Here is a 19,006-nt window from a genome sequence, read left to right as displayed (position 1 = left end):
TTGCTGGCCAGAGGAGAAAGGAAGAGAAAACAGAAAGGAGATTTACTAGCCCTCTCCAGAGTGCCTTCAACCACAGCTGGGTTCACCCTAATCGAGGACCTCAAACCCAGCACCCCCAGCCCATGCCAGCAAGCAGGGCCTTCAGCACCAACAACTCCTGCCTCCTCCTAGGCAGCAGGCAAACCCCCACCCCCAGGTTAAGGAAGCCCTGGGGCTCCCCTTCTTTTGGGAGACATATGAAGTGGGGAATACCCACTCCGCAGCCCCAGCAGCTCCTGGCTCCATGCTCAAGGCCACTGGCTGGGGCACACTGGGGATCCCCAGAGCCCGGGGAACAGACCTCACCTCAACCTCTCCAGGACATGAAACACGTAGTACACCGGGGAGTCCCAGGGCTTCCCCTTTATCCAGTCCCACAAGTCCCAGAGAGACAAGCGCAGAGTTGGCTCTTGCCTCTGAACAGAGCCCGGTGTTGACAACTCTGTTTCCTGGCACTTCCCACTCAGCAGACCTCGGCCCTCACTGGACAGCACTGGACATGGCCCTGGGCATGAGGGCAAAGCTCTTCCTGCACAGAGCCCCAGGGAGGTGGCAGTGCCTCCCTTCCTGAGGAGATGAGCCCTAAGGACTCTTGCCTCCCTCATGCCCCGAACCCAAGGTTTTTCTTTTCTTGCCCAAAGAGCCTCAGGCCTCCTCTGCTCTCCCCGATCCTTCCCTAAGGGCTTCTCAGCTCCTCCTGGCACCCCACAGCTCCCCAGCGCCTCGTGGCACGGGCACAGACCCACTCCAGCAGCCACGCCGGGCCCTGCGCAACACCTCACCTTGCTGACCCGGGGAGTGTCTCGCACCTCCTGATCTTGGTGCAAGAGCCAGAGGAGCTGCTCCCAGGCACGCTCGCGGTGCTGCTCCTCACCCAGAAGGACCCCCGTCCTGGCGGCCACCGCCCCAAGGACAGCCTGCTTGTCCTGAAGAGGGAAGGAGAGGCTCTGCTTGGAGGGCTGAAGGTCTGCCTAGTGCTCAGCATCTCCTGAACACTGGCCTGCCCTTCCCGCTGGCAGGGGTTTCCCTTTCCCTTCTGCCCCACGGGAGAAGGGCTCACTCCGGAGGAGAGAGAGCTTCTCCCCATGCTGGTGGCCCAGCCCTCCCTGCAGAAAGGCCCCAGGACTCTGCTGCTTCCCGTCAGGGAGCCCTCCTCCCCTCACCCCTCTGCTCACACCCCACTGTGCACAGACAGACCTCCCCACTGCGGCCCCCGGCGTGGAAAGCAGCACTTCCCACCTCTTCCTCCTTGCAGTCCATCAAGGATTTCCTTGCAGAGGAAAGCAGGGGAACAGCAGCCATGGGAAGGGACCCAGGAGTTTCTCCATGCAGCACCACCATGTCTTGCCCCCAGAAACCCCAGAAACTCCCCGAGCTTCCCTGGCTCCTCCTACACACACAGCAGTTTGGGATCACCAAGGCCTGACCGCGCTGTGGGCTGACACCCACCATGTTCCCTCTGAGATCACATGGAGGCATCCAAGGCCACCCCAGCCCCTCTTCTGAATAACTGAGGAACGTCTCTGCGCCACTCTGTATTTCCCCCAAAACTGGGGGCAGAGGCAGGCTGCTTTGGTGGCCTCGGAAGAGAACCAGCTCCCCTGGGCTGCTCCCAGGGATGCCGCTGCTCCCTTTTTACTTGGCAGCAAATGACAGCACCCCCGCCCCGCTCAGGCCCCGCTCCCGGAGAGAAGAGTCTGGGGCGGCTACCTGGGAGCTCAGCTTGCTCCAAAGGCAGCAAACGGACTGCGGTAGCTGCCTGCCAGGAGTCCTGAGCAGCTCTCGGGCATGGACACGCCTCTGCTATCAGCAGAACATTTCGGGTAGGTGCCTTCGAGGACGCTGGGCCTGTGGCATGATGCTCGTGCCCTGGGACAGGAGGTCTGTGAGCCAGCCCAAGCAGAGAAATGCACTGTGGCACCGAAGGGGCTGGGCTCTGGGGCAGTCTGACAGCTTTGGTGGGACTGCTGGGCTGACACTGGCGTGCTCACCGGGACCTCAGCTCACCGCTCTTGTGTCTTCCCTAAGCACAGCTGTCAGCGCTTTGCTGCCGAGGATTGCCTGTGCGCAGCCTGCTGGGAGCAGGAAAGCCAGGCTGTTACCCATTTTTCTGCAGCGCAGAGTCTCGCCAAGGCTGGCCTGAGCCCTGGGCCCAGTCTGGAGGACCAGGTGGAAGGACTGAACATCACCATGCGCGGAGAGGTGGCGGCAGCAGGAGCCGAGGTGCTGAAGGGCCTTTTGGAAGGCCTTGGCTCAGCTGGCAGGGGCCGGGCACAGAGCGTCTCTCCTGGCTCCGAGGGGACTCCTGCCCGCAGCTTTCTGCCTTGTTCAGGACCTTCAGCTTGGAGGGAGCTCCTGTTGTTTGCTGGGAGTGTGGGAAGAGCCATTTGAGTAGGAGCAGCTCCTGGTGCCCCGGAGCCCCCCCGCCCGCTGTGTGCCCCCGCCCTGGGCGTGGCCCCCCCGCGCATCACAAGGGGCACCAGCGGTGTCACGGACACCAGTGTCTCCCGGTGCGGCACTGTGCTGGCGCGGGCAGTGCTGGGGAGAGACGGGCTCTGGCAGGAGCACCCTGGCACGGGGACATCGCTGCCCAGCCTCGGAAGGCCTTGCGGGGCCTTGCTCTTCCCCGTGCTGAGCGCTTCCACAGCCCAAGTGTCTGCCTGGCCGCAGCACGATGGGCCAGCTGCCCTCCTGCTTCTCCTGGTGCGCGCCTGCTCTGTCCCTCTGGCACCGGGCACGGCCTGTTCCCGGCAGAGCCGCGTGCCTCACGCCCGCAACCGTGTCCTTTGCAGGGGTGGCTCTGGTGGCAGCCAGCTGGGTGCCCTCGTGTCCCGACGGCATCCCGAGCTCCTCCGCTGCGACTGTGTGGAGGTGACCTGGCGTGGGAGGACGAGGAGGAGAGACCTCCTGCTTTTCCAAGGCGCCCTTGCTTTTGCCAAGCGCAGGTAAGAAGAGAGGATGGCAGTACTCTCTCTTCCCACCTCCTGCCTCCAATACCAGCCCTCAGGAGACATCTCGCAAAGCCCTCTCGGGCTGGCCACTGCTCCAATGGCCCAGAAAGTCCCAGGGAGGCTTTCTGGGGAGGGTCAGCCACTCAGCAACCAGGGCTACCAGAGTCAGGGGGTGTCCCGGGCAAGGATGTTGCCGATTTGGGTGAGCTGTGAAGCTGGGCAGCCCTTCCCAGGGCTCTGTCAGCTGTAGCGGCTCTCCCAGGGAGGATTGCCCTGGGTGCCCCCCCAGAAGGCAAGCTCACCATCAGCCCCTGCTCTTCCTGGCTGCAGATGTGGCACCAGGTTCTGGCTGCAGCACAGGGTGCGTCTCAGCGAGCTGTGGGTGCTGTGCCAGGAGGAGGCGGCGTGCGCGTGTGCACAAGAGGACGCAGCGTTGGGCCTGGACTGCAGCTGTACCCTCATCCTCGTCTGGCCCACCAGCCTCTGCGGGGTCACTTTCGGGTGAGTCGTGGTGACGTGTCACCCAGGCGTTGGGCTGTCTGGCCCAGTGCTCGCCTTCAGAGCCCAGCTGGCTCCTCAGGTCCACGGCACGGGGCGGGGAGGGAAAGCAGAGGCACCGCTTTGCTTGGGCAGCGTTTTGCAGCTCGGCTTCTCTTCTGAGCTGAGCCTCTCCCCTCTGGAAACAGCCCGTGCACAAGGTGTGCGCTGTCAAAGGGGTGAGGCAAGGCGTGGGCTGAGGCGGGGGCTGTGTGCAGACAGGCGGTCCCGTTTGCTCCCAGGAAAACCCAGGCGCAGTTCTGGCAGAGCTGGGCTGTCGCTCCCCGCTCTGGAGAAGCCCCGTGTCTGCGACAGCGCTCCTCAGCTCAGGGGCATCCCAAAGGCTGCAGAGTTGCAGCATCAAAAGGGACTCCTGGAGAGACGAGGCTGTGTGATGAGCAGACCCTCCTTGGCTTTGACTTTGTTCTCCGGAGGGAAAACTGCACAACACCTAGCTGGTGGCAGTGGGGTGTGACACTGGTTCTCCTGTCTCCTGCAGCTCGCAAGAGGTGAAAGGACTCTGGCTGGACGCCATCCTCAGGTAAGCCCTGCTGGAGTAGCAAACCTCTGGTGCCACCGTGGCCGTTGGTGGGATGCTCCAGCTGCAGCTGCAAGGCAGCTCGAGGGTTGGGGCAGAGGTACCCGCACTGCTGGGGCAGCTGCGGGGCAGCACTGCCCGAGCTGCTCAGCCTTGCCTTGGGAAAGTAACGGCAAGTCAAGATCCAGCTATCGCTGGATCTTTTCTGCTTGCCCCTTTTCTGCCTGGACTTCTTTGGCTGTTTGGATGCAAATGGTGCTGGACGGGCTGGCAGGGGAGAGGGCAAAGCCAGGCTCAGTGACACAGAGCTCTCCCTTTGTCCATTCCCCGTGCACAGGCAAAGCAGCACAGCCCAGGGGACACGAGTGACCACACTACCCTCGCTTAATCTCCTTGTGACGGTCTTGGGCCTCTGCAGATCTGTAAGTGTCTAAGTTGTTCCAGCTGGCTCAAGGGAGTGACGCTGCTTTCTAGCACAGACCATCAGAGGAGCGTCTCCCACTTGGCCTTTGTTCTCTTGTCTAGCCGGTGACGATGACTGCCCAGATCATCGAGACGCTGGTTCAGTGCCAGGCAAAAGTAAGCAGTGGCTACCTTTCTCCACCTTGGCATTGTGTATGGGTGGGAGAGGCCTCAGGAGAGGAAGGGCAGCTTTTCTGGGATGGAAAGCCATCAAGACAGAGGCCTCTTTCTCCCTGGCGGGGTTTGGGCAGAAATCTCCAGTGCCGGGGCGGAGAGCACAGACGGGCAGCCCGTGTCCCCTGTGCTCCACACCAGTGACTGGTAATTCCCAATCAGGAGTAAGCAGAAAAGGAAAGCCTTTATTATTCATTCTTACTCAACCTTACACATGTGTTTTGTCAGTCTTGCCTTCTAAGGATATAGTCAGATTTCCCGTTTGTTATAACAAACAGGGTAGAAAAACACCCACGAATGCTGGAAAGTGCAGCAAATCCTGGACCACCTTCCACTTGCCCCACGGCTAACTGCCATCTCTGTTTGCCACGCCAGTAAAGCCACGTGTCTGGAGATCAGGGCACACTAAAGCAGCAGGAAAGGCTTAGTCTGGCCACTCTCCAGACGCTTGCCAGGCTTACCAAAAATAAAACCAGTACATCAAGGAAGAAGTTCCCCTCTAGCCCACAGGGGTTTTCCTCTTGCACAGGTGCCATGCGAGCCTGCTTTCCAGCACTTTCTCCTGTGAACGCTTTTTGCAGAAATAGAGGCTGGAGGGACCGGGTGCTGCATATACTGATGTCCTCAGTCGTTATGTTGTTTGCCGAGTCGTTCCTCCAGATCAGAGAAGTGACAGCTAAAGCCTGAATGTTTCACAGGCGGCGTTGTCTCGGCAGGAACCTCGCGAACGCCAGCAGACAGAACTGCTGCAGGCACGGGAGGAGACCTGTGAGAAGTCGGCAGCTTGGGCGTTTGCTCAGCAGGTCTTTGCTGAGCCTGACCTGGTCCTGAACAACCTTTGTGAGAGCAACCGTTCTAATGACCCCATTGAGAGAGGTTTGTATTTTTTTTTTTCTCTTTTTCACATGTGAATGTAGCAATGTAACAGGCAGAATAGCCGTAAAACGGACTTGCCAGTCCTGTTCTGTAGTGTTATGTGTGACAAGGAGAAAGTGTTGGTTGCAGATCTTGGGTAGGGTCTTCTGATGGAAGTGGGAGCTGTGGGGAACTCAGGCCTGTTTGGATTCCAGCACGTAGCAGGAGTAATGAAGACAGGCAGGCATCCTACCTCCTGCAGAGGGCCATGAGAAGCTGGGAGGATGGGAACCCCGTCTTCTCGTCCGGTCCTTACTGCTGGATGCTGTGCGTGTCCCAGATGGTGTGATGGGGAGGGGATGTGCAGCCTCCTCCCAGTTCAAAGCTCAATGTGGCCCTGAAAATCCCAGCTGGATCCTTTCCCCAGTAAAGCAGGCAGCAGAAGGGAGCTTTCCTCAGGCTGCTCCTGTGTGGACCCTGATATCTCTGGTGCGGTGTGAAACACCCACCCTGGTCTTAGAGAGGAGCCAGGCACCGAGCTGTCGGGTGCTTTTCAAGCCGACCTGCTTCTCGGCATGCCCAGGCACATCCTCAGCTTCTTCCACTGACTTTAGACCTCATGGTCGTGGAGAGTATGAGACAGGGGCAGAGGGAGAATACAAAAACAATCTCGCAGGAACAACCTCATATGAAATAGAATAGGAGCAGCATTAATGCTTCCTGGAAACACACTGCTTATGCTGTTAAAGATGGGAACTAGAGACGTAGCTGTGAGTTAAAGGTTTCTAGGATAAATTAATCTCAGTCTCTTAAACATGCGGGTCCTTCCAACAGTGAGCATTACAACTGAATTCTCTCCACTTTTCCAGCTGCTTCTAATGGCTTTACTGGGTGTTTTTACACAGTCAGGCCCTCTCTCTCCCCCTGGGCTCTCTAAATAAAGCCATCTACAGAGACAGTGTTCCAGTTATTCCTCTAGTTGCTGCAGCAGAGTGGTGAACATACATGTTCATATTTTGGTCTCTTTCCCATGTGACAGGATGTTTTTGAAGGCAAGGAAGCTCAGCAAATTTAGGTGCTTTAGGTTTTGAGCACAAGCTGTCTCTGTCAGCACTGTTTTACTCACAGCTGTGTTTCACTGTGTGACTATATGCAAAACCCAGCATCAGGACTGATAGATGTATGTATATACATAACAAGGTCATGTTTATGCAGTAAGAAGAGAGGCAAGTTAAGTTCCATGGTATCTAGACTTTGGCAGCTATGAAATAGTGCTGAAGTTGCAAATACAAACGAGTTACACAAAAAGACTAAACTTTCATAAGCTCATCTACATCCTGAGTTGTAGGTATCCTGTTCTTGTGGTCAGCTGGCAGTGTTCCTGTCACAGATATTCCTTGACCATTTTCCTTTCTCCCATACTGTAATCTTACCATTTAGATAGCCAATGGACAATAAAATGCACACAAGCAGGTTTGAGCTTTATTCTTATAGGAGGAAAAATCTTCAACAGTCTAGTACAAGCAAAATGTTAATAGCAAGGCCAGGAGACCATCCAAAAAGGTATCCGACCACCTGTAATGGCCAGAAATAGCAGACTGGGATGCCATACACCAGGCATGCATGTGGGGCTATTGTGTGGCCCTGTGTAAGGAATGTATATGCTGTCTCAACACACATGTATACATGCATGACGTGGTGTTTCTGTGCTTGCATCCTGTCCCAGTAGAGCAAATATACCTAATCTGCTCTACCCGTCAGCGCTCTGAATGCAGTGGGATATAAGGTCACTGTACCGTGTCATTGTCCTTGCACACAGTGCAAAGAGCAGAGTTAAACGCGGGCCACTTCCACACCCAAACGTGGGTGCGATGGCTGCACCGCACGGGTGGGACAAAAGAATGTGTTTCTTGAGAAATGCTACCCTCTTTCATGGTTAACGCTGCTTCGGTGGGCTCTTCTGGGGCTTAAACGTGTGAGCTTTTGCAATCACGTTGTCCCAGCGACAAAACCAGTCAACAGGCATCCCTAGGGAGCTGTCAGCCGGGAGAGCGGCGTTAGGAGAGGTGAGAGGCCGTGTTCGGTCCTGCCCGCACTGCTGCTAGGCACGGAGTTTCACCGCTTTGGTAGGGCGTTGCTAAGACAGAAGTCCCAATTACCCAGGAGAATCTGTTGCAATTAATATTTTATGGATGGATGCCATGATGTTTTTCTTAGGGATGTTTACCAAATGGGAGAAAATATTTTTCAAGCTCTCCTAGTACCAGTGCTGTTGAGCTCTGCTCTACGCAGAGCTGGCTTGAGCATAAGTAGCACACTTGGAACCGATACTGGCAGTGACCCCTTTAATTTTTAAAATGTTCTTGAAGAGCCTGTAAATAGCCACATGCCTAATTTTAAGCAAAAGTAGTCTCCTGTGCTCAGAGTTAAGCTTGTGTGTAGCTGTTTTCAGAATTGGGGCCAGACAGGTTAATTTATGCTTTGCAGACACATCGCTGGGTCTCAGATGCAGTTCACGCTCTCAGAAAGCTCAGCCTTTGGGGTGGTTCCATTTTCAGGCTCTGCTCACTCTTACCAGCCGTGCCTAGCTCGGCAGCCCTTCCCAGCACTACGCTGCAAGCCAGGCGGCTCAGGGAGAGGCTATTATTAAGCCTCGTTTCCTCAAAAACCTTTTGATAGCGACATCTGGTTATGATGTGTTCTACTTAACCAGAGATGACTCTTGGCTAGGGCTCCTCTTCTCTGTGCCACAGCCAGGACGTGGCTTTGGAAAGCTGCTGGCATCTTTAAAGGGGTGGAATGATATGGGGGCCTGAACACCAGAGGTATGAAATCTGTATGATGTGTTTACCCATTCGGGTCTTGCTTGGAAAATTAGATTTGGGAGGACCGTGATACCAAGAGAGCATTTAGTATCTTAGTCTCTTAGATGGGAGCATTTTGTTTATCAGGAAAAGACTGTGGAAGCTTCAGACATTGTGTCCCACGGTCATTTTGGTTCCCCAAGGAGGAGGGTCACTGACACCTGCATCTGTAGGAATGATATAAATACTCTGTGACACGAAGAGGCTTTGCTGCTTTCCCTCCCTTCCCTTGCAGACTTGCAGGTGGCTCTGATTTGGTTCCAGCTGTGGCTACTTGGGTCTGATCATCAGGCATGGAGTTGATTAGCAGTGGTGAAACTGGGCCCCTGGGATTACCCTTTGCACAAGCTGGGCTGTGCATTTCAGCACTCAGCTCGGGCCGAGGAATATCTGGGCTGGGCTGAATGAGAGGCACAGAGAAACAGGGGCTGATCCCAACGCTGGCACATGGGGAGGCTGGGAAAGTGTTGGGTTAAATCCGAACAGGGCTGATCCTCAGACCGCTTGCTAAGAGCTGCCAGAAGGTGAGGGTGGTTGGTGGATGTCTCACCCTCTTTAAGGCTGTGAAGACACGGGTCCCGGGTATGGAGGGGTGCAAGACATCCCCACCGAGTCCTAACATGGCTTCTGTAGCATCAGGGATTCGTGTCCAGATGTTTCTCCTGCTCCTCTGGAAGTGCCAGTTCTGAAGCCATGTTGAAAATCCAGTGCTTGCCCTTAGGGATGGTTGAAAATTCATGCAACTTCTAAAGTTCACCCAGCACGCACAAAGGGAGAATGCTTGTGATTCGCTGTTATTTGGAAAACAGTCTTTGTGTTCTACTTTCCATCATGTTTCCAATCTTCCCTTTTCCTTTCCAGGGAGTGAAGCCAATTTCATCTCTCCAAGCAGCACAGGCACTATTTCAGCGCATGAAGTCCCCATGTCTGCTGCTGGAAGCAAAAGATCTTTCTCTCTCAAGTAAGCACAGCAGTTTTTTCTGGGATAGTGCAAGTGTTGCTAGTGCAGAGGTAGACGACTAGGTCTGGTCTTGCAGCTAATACATACAGCATCAGTATTGTGAGTGTTAAAACAGTTTGGGTAACACTATGCTCTCAGGCAACACTAACACAGATGAGAACTGTGATACGAGAAAGAAACAAAAAAAGAGCTGTATTTGGAGGAAAAAAAAAAAAAAAGAAGGTTTTTTAGTTCTAAAAAGTTTTTGTTGTAAAAGTATTTTAAAGTTAAATGTCTCATTTGTTGGCATGGCACTGAAACCAAGGACAGCAGATAGTAAACTCTGCATGACAGCCACAAACCAGCTGTTTCCTCAAGGATGTTGATTTGCCAGAGGAGCCACTTGTGAGGACACTGGGGAGCCCCAAATGAGTCAAGCTTTGTATCGGTCTATGGGAAGTCTCTTTTTGGCAGGACTGAAGACCTCTAGGAGTGATGTTCTGTGACGGTTTGGGTTTCTTCCCTTTCCAGGCGATCAGGGAGATACATTTCTTGTGGTGACAACCACGGCATTGAGCCACAGAACCAAGAGCAGTACTTGAGTCATCATGCAGCAGAAAGAAGTTACAGTACAGCATTTGAAAACAAAGCTGAAGGAGTCTGAGAGCAAACTTCAGGAAAGGTATATCTCACTTCAGAAACCAGAGTTAGAACAATTTACTCAGGAGCGTTTTGGTGTGGGAATCCAGGACCTTTTTCCTCATTTTCTGACCATGTAAAGATTTCATGAAGAAATTTGAAATATGATCAGACTCATCAGTTGTTTCAGGTTTCATCATGATGCTCAGTGCATACGTACCGTGCGGCTCAGTTAAGAATACAGCTGTTTGTCTCTTTTCCCTTTTTTTGAACTTGCCCAATAGAATATTTTTAAAGGGTAGTTTTTTACCAGGCTGATTTAGCACTGAGACCTTTTCTACATCAAGCGGTTTTTACCTGCTGAGCATGTATTTGCTCCATCTCCTGTTCCACCTCGCTCAGAGACAGATGGCTACCAATGTCCCCCTTCTCCCCTAGTGAAAGAAAAGCTCTTACACACACCAGCATGCCCACTGGTGGTTTTGCCCCTTGGGGACTGAATGGTTCACAACAGCCCTTTGTATGGACGCGAAGCGAAGGCAGTGACACACAACCCAGGCGGGCACAGAGCGGGCTCTGCACGGAGCCCCAGGGCCAGAGGCCCAGGGAGCTCTTGGTCCCGCTCGCATCGCCCGACCTCCGCATCTGCGCGGGCTGGATCTCACGTGGGGGCCCCCTCTCCCCACTCCTCGCAGGCCAAGGCAGCAGCCCCTGGCCCCACGCGGGGCTGGGTGGGTGCAAAGCAAGGCGGGGGCTGCAGCCCCGAGCCGTCCTGTGCCCGAGGCCCGTGTTGGCTCTGGCTGCAGGTGCCGAGCTGCTGGCAGGCACGGGGGACGCATCTGGGCAGCCGCTTCCCATCGCCTCCAGGGCGAGGCAGGAGGCCAGACGGCAAGCGCTGCACTCTTTCACTGACTGTCCACAGCACTGCCACTGCATTTTGCTTTTGCTGCAGAGAAACAGAAATAGAAGAGCTCAAGGCTCAGCTGGCACGGATGAAGGAAGACTGGGTTGAGGAAGAGTGTAAGCATGTGGAGCTGGAGCTGCACTTCTGGGAAGCGAGAAGGGAAAGTCAGGAACTCCAGCAGGCTGTTGAAAGCATGAGAAACAGCTTGGCTGAGAAAGAGAAAAAATTTCAGAAATACTTCATAGGCATAAGCATTGCAAACAAGAAACTGGAAGCTTTGGTGCAGGGCCTGGGGATGGCTCAGAAGAGCTCTGTGAGAGATGAGCTGCCGGGCTGGGCGAGCCGAGGACCCAGCCAAGGAGGAAGAACGTAGCTGACTCAGTATGAGTGATAAAGTGTGCTTCAGTTTATTGATTTTCATTACAGCCTTTTATAATCTTTCTACTAATTATGCCTACTAGTCACTAGCTGATTGGCTTAAACTCTGAGGGTCGTATTTGCACGGTCCACCTACTTGCAGTTAGCTTACAGCACAAGCTTCTCCTAACACTAAGTTTCTCATGCTACTATTTCTGATTCCTGTTGACTTGTTTTCGATACACGACAGTACCGTAACACACTGTTTCTCAGACCACCGTTATCATAACACTGGGTTTCTCAGACCACTATTCCTAATTCCCCTTAGCCTGTTTTCGACACACCACGGTACACAAGGGCTGAAGCATCCTTGACATTCCTCATGTATCAGCAGCTGCGAGCAGCTGCAGGCAAACCCTGGTGAGGCCCAGCATCAGCAGCTAGAGCAGGCTCTGATCATACAATTGCTCAGTGGGCTCAGGACCCTTGTCTCTGAGCCATTCTCCAACAATTCCCCCTTTTTCTTTTTGTATGAGCAGAGCCTGCTCCAACGTATGTTCAAAGATTTCCTTAATACATGACAAGGCACAACTTAGGCATGCAGGCTTACAATCTACTGGCTAAAGGCACTTATCACGCACCCAGAAGTGCTGTGATAGGTCTGCATCGTTAGCACGTGTGAGCAAACTAAATCTACTGTGCAGTTAGTGTATCCAGGCATTCGAAACAGGGAGGAAGCATTAGATTGACTTCCTCCTTCTTGCCCTTCCAGGTGATCCCAAGGGCAGGATTACCATGTGGCAGTTTTCTGCTCAGAGACCCAGCCTGGATTGTCCAAACCCTGTAGGATCAGTGCATAACCCTGATCCCTCTGCAAAAAAAATTTCTACCAGCTTTTCCCCCTTTTTCTTTTTTGGACAATCCAGACTCCTTTTAACGTTTGAATCATAGCATTCATAAAGCATTTCCACACAGACCCCAATACCATCATGACAATCATAATGACAATCGGCATTGCCAGTCTGTGCATCAACAAAGCTTTCAGCCACTTAGTAATTTCCAAGTTTTGTAGATTTACAACCATCATCAGTCCATTTTCCAAATTCCCAAGTCTCGTAACCATTCTGTCAGTCCATGTTCCAATCTTATGCAGTCTTATGTAGCAAGAAAACCATCCTTACAGTTTTAAAAGTGTCAGCAATTGTAACAACAGAGTATGCAATACAGAATGTAATACAGGTTTCACCATGCTATGTTCTAAACATTGCAATGAACCCACAACATACAATGAACTCTGATACTACATGTACAAGTTTTTGATACCAGTGTTGATGTTGAAACACCCAGATGGACAGTTCAGAGTTCTAAAGTTCGTAAGGAGTCTCCAGACCCCCGAGGAGAATCTTGTGGGGTTGTGTTCCCGGGTGTCCCCCATCCGTTGTCACTACCAGGCAGGCCAACGCCCCAGCAGCATGCCAGTCCCCTTCTAACAAGGCACCCCGAATCCCCCCACTCCATCGGGGCTGAGCTAAAAGCGGAGCTGGTTCTGGTGAGGGTGACGGGAGTGGGTGTGGGGGGGCTGCCGGCAGCGCTTCCTCTTCTTGTCATTGTAAATGCAGAGTTCTGCTCTGTAGCTCAACTTCTGTAATTTTCTGTCAAGCTCTCGGACTCTGTCCCTGTCCCTTACCGGTGTGTGACCCTCTTGCTTTAATTCGGACACAGCCGCCGTTTTTCTCTCCGACTCAGACGCTGACGCGCCGTCAGGGGCGGAACCATCCGAAGGGGGGGGGGGGGGCAGAGGTTCGGGCGGCAGCCGCTCCCCCCTGTCCCCCCGCGCCGCCTGATTCCTCTGCCGCTTCTTGCGCGGTGGAGCAAACAGCCAAGTTCTTCTCAACCTTATGGCGCTAAATGTTATTGATTATCTCCCTCCAAGGTTTCATTAATTTCTTAGCAAGTTTATCCTCATCTATTACCATATCCCATAGTATATCTCCATATCTCCTCCACTCCTCTTCATCAAACAACAGATCAGAGTCCTTAAAGCACCCCTTTTGTTTTGCCCGTTGCCACTAGACCAGCTAGCTGTTTAATGCAACTACTATCTGTCCCACGCTTTTCTAAAAAGCTCTGTAATAAATCTAGGGCTACTTCAAAATCCATGTACCTTAATACCTGTTATAATATCCTTGCAGCCCTCAGCCTGTAGCCCTTGCAGTGGTGAACTTCAATCGGTTCAGGCCGGAGACGACACACCACAGGACGTGATGTTCTGGTCGCTCTTTTTGCCCGCCGGTCACTGCCCCCGGCGCACTGCTCCTTGTCCTTCAGCCAGGTCCTTCAACGAGGGTTCCTTTCGTCTCGAGGATCCCTTTATTCTTGCCTCAACGAGGGTCCCTTTTTCTCGAGAGACCCTTTATTCCCGGTTGACCCTTTTTCTCGAGGGTCCCTGTTCGGGCGCCAATTGCCGGGCTGGGCGAGCCGAGGACCCAGCCAAGGAGGAAGAACGTAGCCGACTCAGTATGAGTGATAAAGTGTGCTTCAGTTTATTGATTTTCATTACAGCCTTTTATAATCTTTCTACTAATTATGCCTACTAGTCACTAGCTGATTGGCTTAAGCTCTGAGGGTCGTATTCGCACGGTCCACCTACTTGCAGTTAGCTTACAGCACAAGCTTCTCATAACACTAAGTTTCTCATGCTACTATTTCTGATTCCTGTTGACTTGTTTTCGATACACGACAGTACCGTAACACAATGTTTCTCAGACCACCGTTATCATAACACTAGGTTTCTCAGACCACTATTCCTAATCCCCCTTAACCTGTTTTCGACACACCACGGTACACAGGGCTGAAGCGTCCTTGACATTCCTCAGGTATCAGCAGCTGCGAGCAGCTGCAGGCAAACCCTGGTGAGGCTCAGCATCAGCAGCTAGAGCAGGCTCTGATCATACAATTGCTCGGTGGGCTCAGGACCCTTGTCTCTGAGCCATTCTCCAACAATGAGCAGTGCCTGGAGTCCACGTGGGACTCAGAGGGGAAGCCGTTAGCGTTGTGTGCCACGATGCCAGGCAGCCTCACCACGGAGGACCAAGCTCTGGAGGAGGTGGCAGGCAGTGGGCTGCTTCTTAATGAGGACACCGCTAACGGGACTGACTCATTTGAAGAGCATTTGACCGCCACAACTTCTGGGTCGAGCGATCCAGCTCCCTCCAGTTCTGCTGTGTATCAAGAGATGCTTGAAAATGTTCTGGATGAAAAAACAACTTCTTCTCAGGAGGAGGAGAAAATCAGCAAGGTGATGGTGGAACAGGCCATCCCAACTGACCTGGTGCCATGGAGCCTAGATGTGGAGTAGCTCATTCAGAACATCTTCAGAGCTCGAGATGCCTGCCCTCTAATCCCACCTGCTTCACTGAAGGAATTGGGTGAAATTTCTCTTGGAAGCGTCCATGATTCTGCTACCCTAGTGTACTTAACTCCAAGTGATCCAAACTCTGCCGTCCTCTTGTCTCCTATGGAGTCTCCATGCAGGAAGGTGGAGCATAAAGTTAATAAAAACCGTTATGTGAAAGAACTTGATTTTGCAGAACCTCATCATGCTGAAGCTTTTGGCTATGTCAATACCCTCTCTCAGACAGCTTGAGTATTTCATGAGTCTTGTGCGTATACAGGGACTGTAACCGAAAATGTACGTTGCTGGGAGTCTTGAAACATCTTACAACAATAAGTACAGGCGTGGATACGCTCTGAATATTAAGACCTGCCTCATCCTTGTGACGCCGAGGTTCTTAATTACTTGTGCTTGCCACAAAGATCCAGGACGGTTCCTTAAGCATTGTATTAAGGAAGGGAAGGGAAATCTAACAGACAAGTTGTCTCTGTCTCTCTCTCTTTCTCTATTCTCCTTTCTTTAACAAATTGTAACTAGCTCCAAGTAAGCATGGGACTTGTTTACCTAGTTAAGAAGTTGCCATTGAGTATTTGTATCTAACCCCTTGCCATGTCTTTTGTATTAAGAAATTGTTAAACGGGTTGGCTGGTGGTGTTTCACCTCAATTCAGTACGAGAGTATCTCAAACTTGGTCGTAGGTCCCAAGGGGAGGGAGGCTGTTTTGAACAGCTTCTTTTGGGCTGCAGCATTTCTAAATTGTCGTCACGGACAGGATGCCCTTGTGATACTGATCCAACCAGAAGGGATCAGGGCCCTTAGCATGGCCCCTTCTTTAAGGAAGTGCCTGACAGGAGAGAGGACAGTGGATCTTCTTGGAAAGATCCACACTGGGTCCGTAACCGCACACTAGGCTGAATACTTTAGAGTAACCCTTTTGTATTGTGTAACAGTTGTTATCGGGATCGATTTGGGGATCCAACAATAGCAGAGAAGCCCCTTCTTGAGAAATTGAAGGGCTATAAATCCCTGTCCTCTCCTCTTGGCATGGCTTGGGCCCAAAAGAATTGGCAAGCATTGGTGGATAGGATCACGCTTTTGGCAAAGGAGTGAAAACTGGGATTGGGGAAAGGAAAAGCAACCGTCTGTGCTGTTCTAGGGGCTGCATTAATTGCGGCTGGAAAGGAAAAGCAAGCAGAGAAAGAGACAATTGAGTGCTTGCAAGAGCAGATAAGAAACTTGAAAAGTCATCTCACTGCTGAACATAACACTCCTCAGAGGCTTCATGCAATTTTGCCAAATTCACTAGACTGAGAGAAAATCTTCCAGTATGAATTGCAAGAAAACAGGCAGGTGTTTGATGAGAGGATAGATCCGGGCTCCGATCAGGATAGCGAACTGGGATTTTCGGGTTTGGCCAAAATACAGGAAAAATACTCTCAGGGCCCCTGACAAACTGAAACAGAGTAGGTCTGGAGAGTCTCCCTCACCAGGAAAGATCATATTCTGTCGAGCCAAGATGAAGCTAGAGGATACTGGGGACTGTAGGGCAGGGTTTGGCTGCTCTCAGCAAAACCCCCAGCACTGCACAATTGATGGAAGGAGACGTGCTGGGGCTTGTCGGCCACAGGCCTTGGGAAGGATAAGATAAGAACTTCGTGTAGGAGGAACAGGGGGTGCTGACTTGGTGTCTGTGTTAAGATTAGGCGCTGTGGAACAGATGTCCTGTAACTGGGAGTTATTGTTTTTGTAGGTAGGACTGTTGCAATTAGAAAGTAAAAGTTTAGAAAAAAGCCTTTAGCATTAGCTAATCTCTGAATGCCTAATGTAGAATGTAAGCCAATAAATCTTTGGCATGCTTCAAAGAAACCAATTAGTTTGCAACACGCTATCTAGGAACTAGTATAAAAGTACGTGAAGAATCCCAATAAATCGGACACTTTGCTTGCATCAAGCTGCGTCCCGTCTCTCAACCAGCGGCACCTGCGCATCCTGCTGCTGAGCCCCCCGGCCAGCCCCCCGGCTGCCCCCCAGTGTCATCCGCCCCTCAGGGCCCCACTGGTGGGGGAGGCGCTGCGGAGGCAGCCCCGGGGGGGTTGGACCCACTTGCCGCACAGGGACAGCGCAGCGGTGGGCAGCAGCAAGCGCAGAGCATCCGACGGCAGCAGCGTGCCCACCAAGCGAGCCAGAGCCCTGAGGGACCCCAGGGGGCAGAGTGCCCCACACCCCCCCGGCCGCTTCTGACAGCTGGGCACAGAAGCTGTGGGGCACAACCCCTGGGACATGCGACCCGCACCCGCCTGCTCCAGCCCCAGCCCCAGCCCTCTCCCATCTCTCTCTTTCCTACTTCGGTCATTAAAGGGTTGAGGATTGTTTCACAGCGCCCCTGCCAGCGGGCATTCCTGCAGCGGGAGGTGGGGGGGTAACGCAGCCCCTGCCCCACGCGTAGATCTGACCCTCCACCTCATCACCCCACTGTCTGAGGAACCCCCCCCCCCCCCCGTGATTGGAGATGTTTAGTGAAAACGTTAATGCCCACACTCAGGGTAAACGGACTGGAAAGAGCTTTGAGGAATCTCTCTGCTGCCATGGAAGCCACAGGCAACCGCACAGCAGATGCCACTTCAGCCCCGCAGCAGGAAAATTCTCCTTTCGCTCTGACAGCGGCACAAAATCATCCAGTACTCGCAGTGCTCCCCCTGCCCCAAGGAGGTGCCTGTGCACTGATTCACAGCACGAACCCCGCCTGGCTCCCAGCTCTTCCCTTCGGTGCCGCAGCAGCCCCGGCCCCGGGCCGGGGGTGGGGGGGGGAGGCCCGAGGGGAAGGTCTGGGAGCGCGCGAGGGACGAGGCGGCGGCGGCTGCCGGAGGGGCTTCGCCTCTGCCCACCGCCTCCGCGCCGCTCGGCGTGGCCGTGTTCATCCCCCCCCCCAAAACGGGACAGGAGGTGCCGTGTTCATCCCCCCCCCCAAAAACGGGACAGGAGGTGCCGTGTTCATCCCCCCGCCAAAACGGGGGAGGAGGTGCCGTGTTCATCCCCCCCCCCAAAATGGGACAGGAGGTGCCGTGTTCATCCCCCCCCCCAAAACGGGACAGGAGGTGCCGTGTTCATCCCCCCCGCCAAAACGGGGGAGGAGGTGCCGTGTTCATCCCCCCCCCCCAAAACGGGGGAGGAGGTGCCGTGATCATCCCCCCCCCCCCCCCAAACGGGACAGGAGGTGCCGTGTTCATCCCCCCCCCCCCCCCCCCCAAAACGGGAGAGGTGCCCCATGTCCCCGCCCTAAAACGGGAGAGGTGCCCCGTGTCCCCCCAAAAGGGGAGAGGTGCCGGGCTCCCCAGGAGGTGCCTGTGCAGGGCCGTGCGCCCGCGTCCAAGGGGGCAACTTTTGGGGAAGGAAGAGCAGCGGTGCAGCTGCCGGGCTCCCGCAGGAGAGGCCTGTATTTAATGAAGTGCCTTTTGTAAAAGGAAAAATCCCACGTTTATTAGCAGAAGTCTGGCTTTGCCTGTCTGTGCCTGCCGCCTGCCTCCACTGGCTGCATTGAATACGTACCTGCCGGGGCTGTGCCAGGTTTTCTGTCGGGCAGTGGGAACGTTGTGATTCCATGCTCGCTGAAGAGACGGACGCGCCGTTGTGGGTAGGTTTAAGTTCACTAAAGAATAAAGGGGGAAACGGGCAATGTGCAAAAGTAACTCCTGTTTTGTTAGGCGATCGTAACTGAACACCACAAATGATAAAGGTTTAATGGGACTTTCTTCCTTAGTGTTCAGAATCTTTTCTGAATAGCAAAGGATGGCTGTGCAAGAGAACAGAAATGTGGTGAGTAATTTTGTATGGCACTAGAAATAGTGTGTGGTGTTGTCAAAGCTCATTGGTCTAAACCGTGGGCATGTTCTTGTCAGGAAGGAAAAGTCTTGAAGAGGTTTGGCTGTTCCTAAAAACTTCTTGCATTAAAATGTTTGTGGACTGAAAAGCTGCACCGCATAACGGGAAGAGTGAAATGTCTGCAGCACCATACAGCTGAGGCTAGCCAAAAAGGGAGAGTTTTTGCTGGTAAGAGCCCGAGAGGCAGTTACTGGTAGGCACAGGTGAGGTAAGAACACAGACGCTGCGTGAGTACGGTAACGTTCCTTTCTGGAAAGTGTCTGTTGGGTCTCAGCCTTCAACCCCTGAGTGCGTTGGTTAGATGAAACTTATTCTGCCGTCCCATTTCATTTCTAGGATAATGTTTTGGGAAAGCTCGTCTTTGCAGTGCTCCCGAGTTGTTTCAATACCCCGCATGATGCACTGCTGAGTAGAATTGAGTAACTGTGTGTGGTGCACACGTGTGTGGTTCCGCTCATGAGAGCAGAGATACT

General features: G+C 53.3%; 1 protein-coding gene across 1 annotated transcript; it reads left to right on the top strand.

Annotated features, from left to right (window-relative positions):
* Positions 1-1,827: 1,827 nt before the first annotated feature.
* Positions 1,828-14,906, top strand: LOC122153546 (syntabulin-like). The gene is given in 12 exon segments (XM_042793960.1): positions 1,828-1,862; positions 2,832-2,984; positions 3,321-3,491; positions 4,027-4,068; positions 4,484-4,487; positions 4,591-4,644; positions 5,418-5,577; positions 9,282-9,381; positions 9,892-9,967; positions 9,969-10,042; positions 10,952-11,240; positions 14,271-14,906. Coding segments are annotated over 12 exon segments (1,794 nt in total).
* Positions 14,907-19,006: the final 4,100 nt, after the last annotated feature.

Source organism: Tyto alba, unplaced genomic scaffold (assembly GCF_018691265.1).
Source record: "Tyto alba isolate M040663 unplaced genomic scaffold, T.alba_DEE_v4.0 Super-Scaffold_200000100656, whole genome shotgun sequence".
Classification (NCBI taxonomy): domain Eukaryota; kingdom Metazoa; phylum Chordata; class Aves; order Strigiformes; family Tytonidae; genus Tyto; species Tyto alba.
The sequence above is the reverse complement of the archived record's forward strand: the minus strand, read 5'-3'. Positions and strand labels throughout refer to the sequence as shown.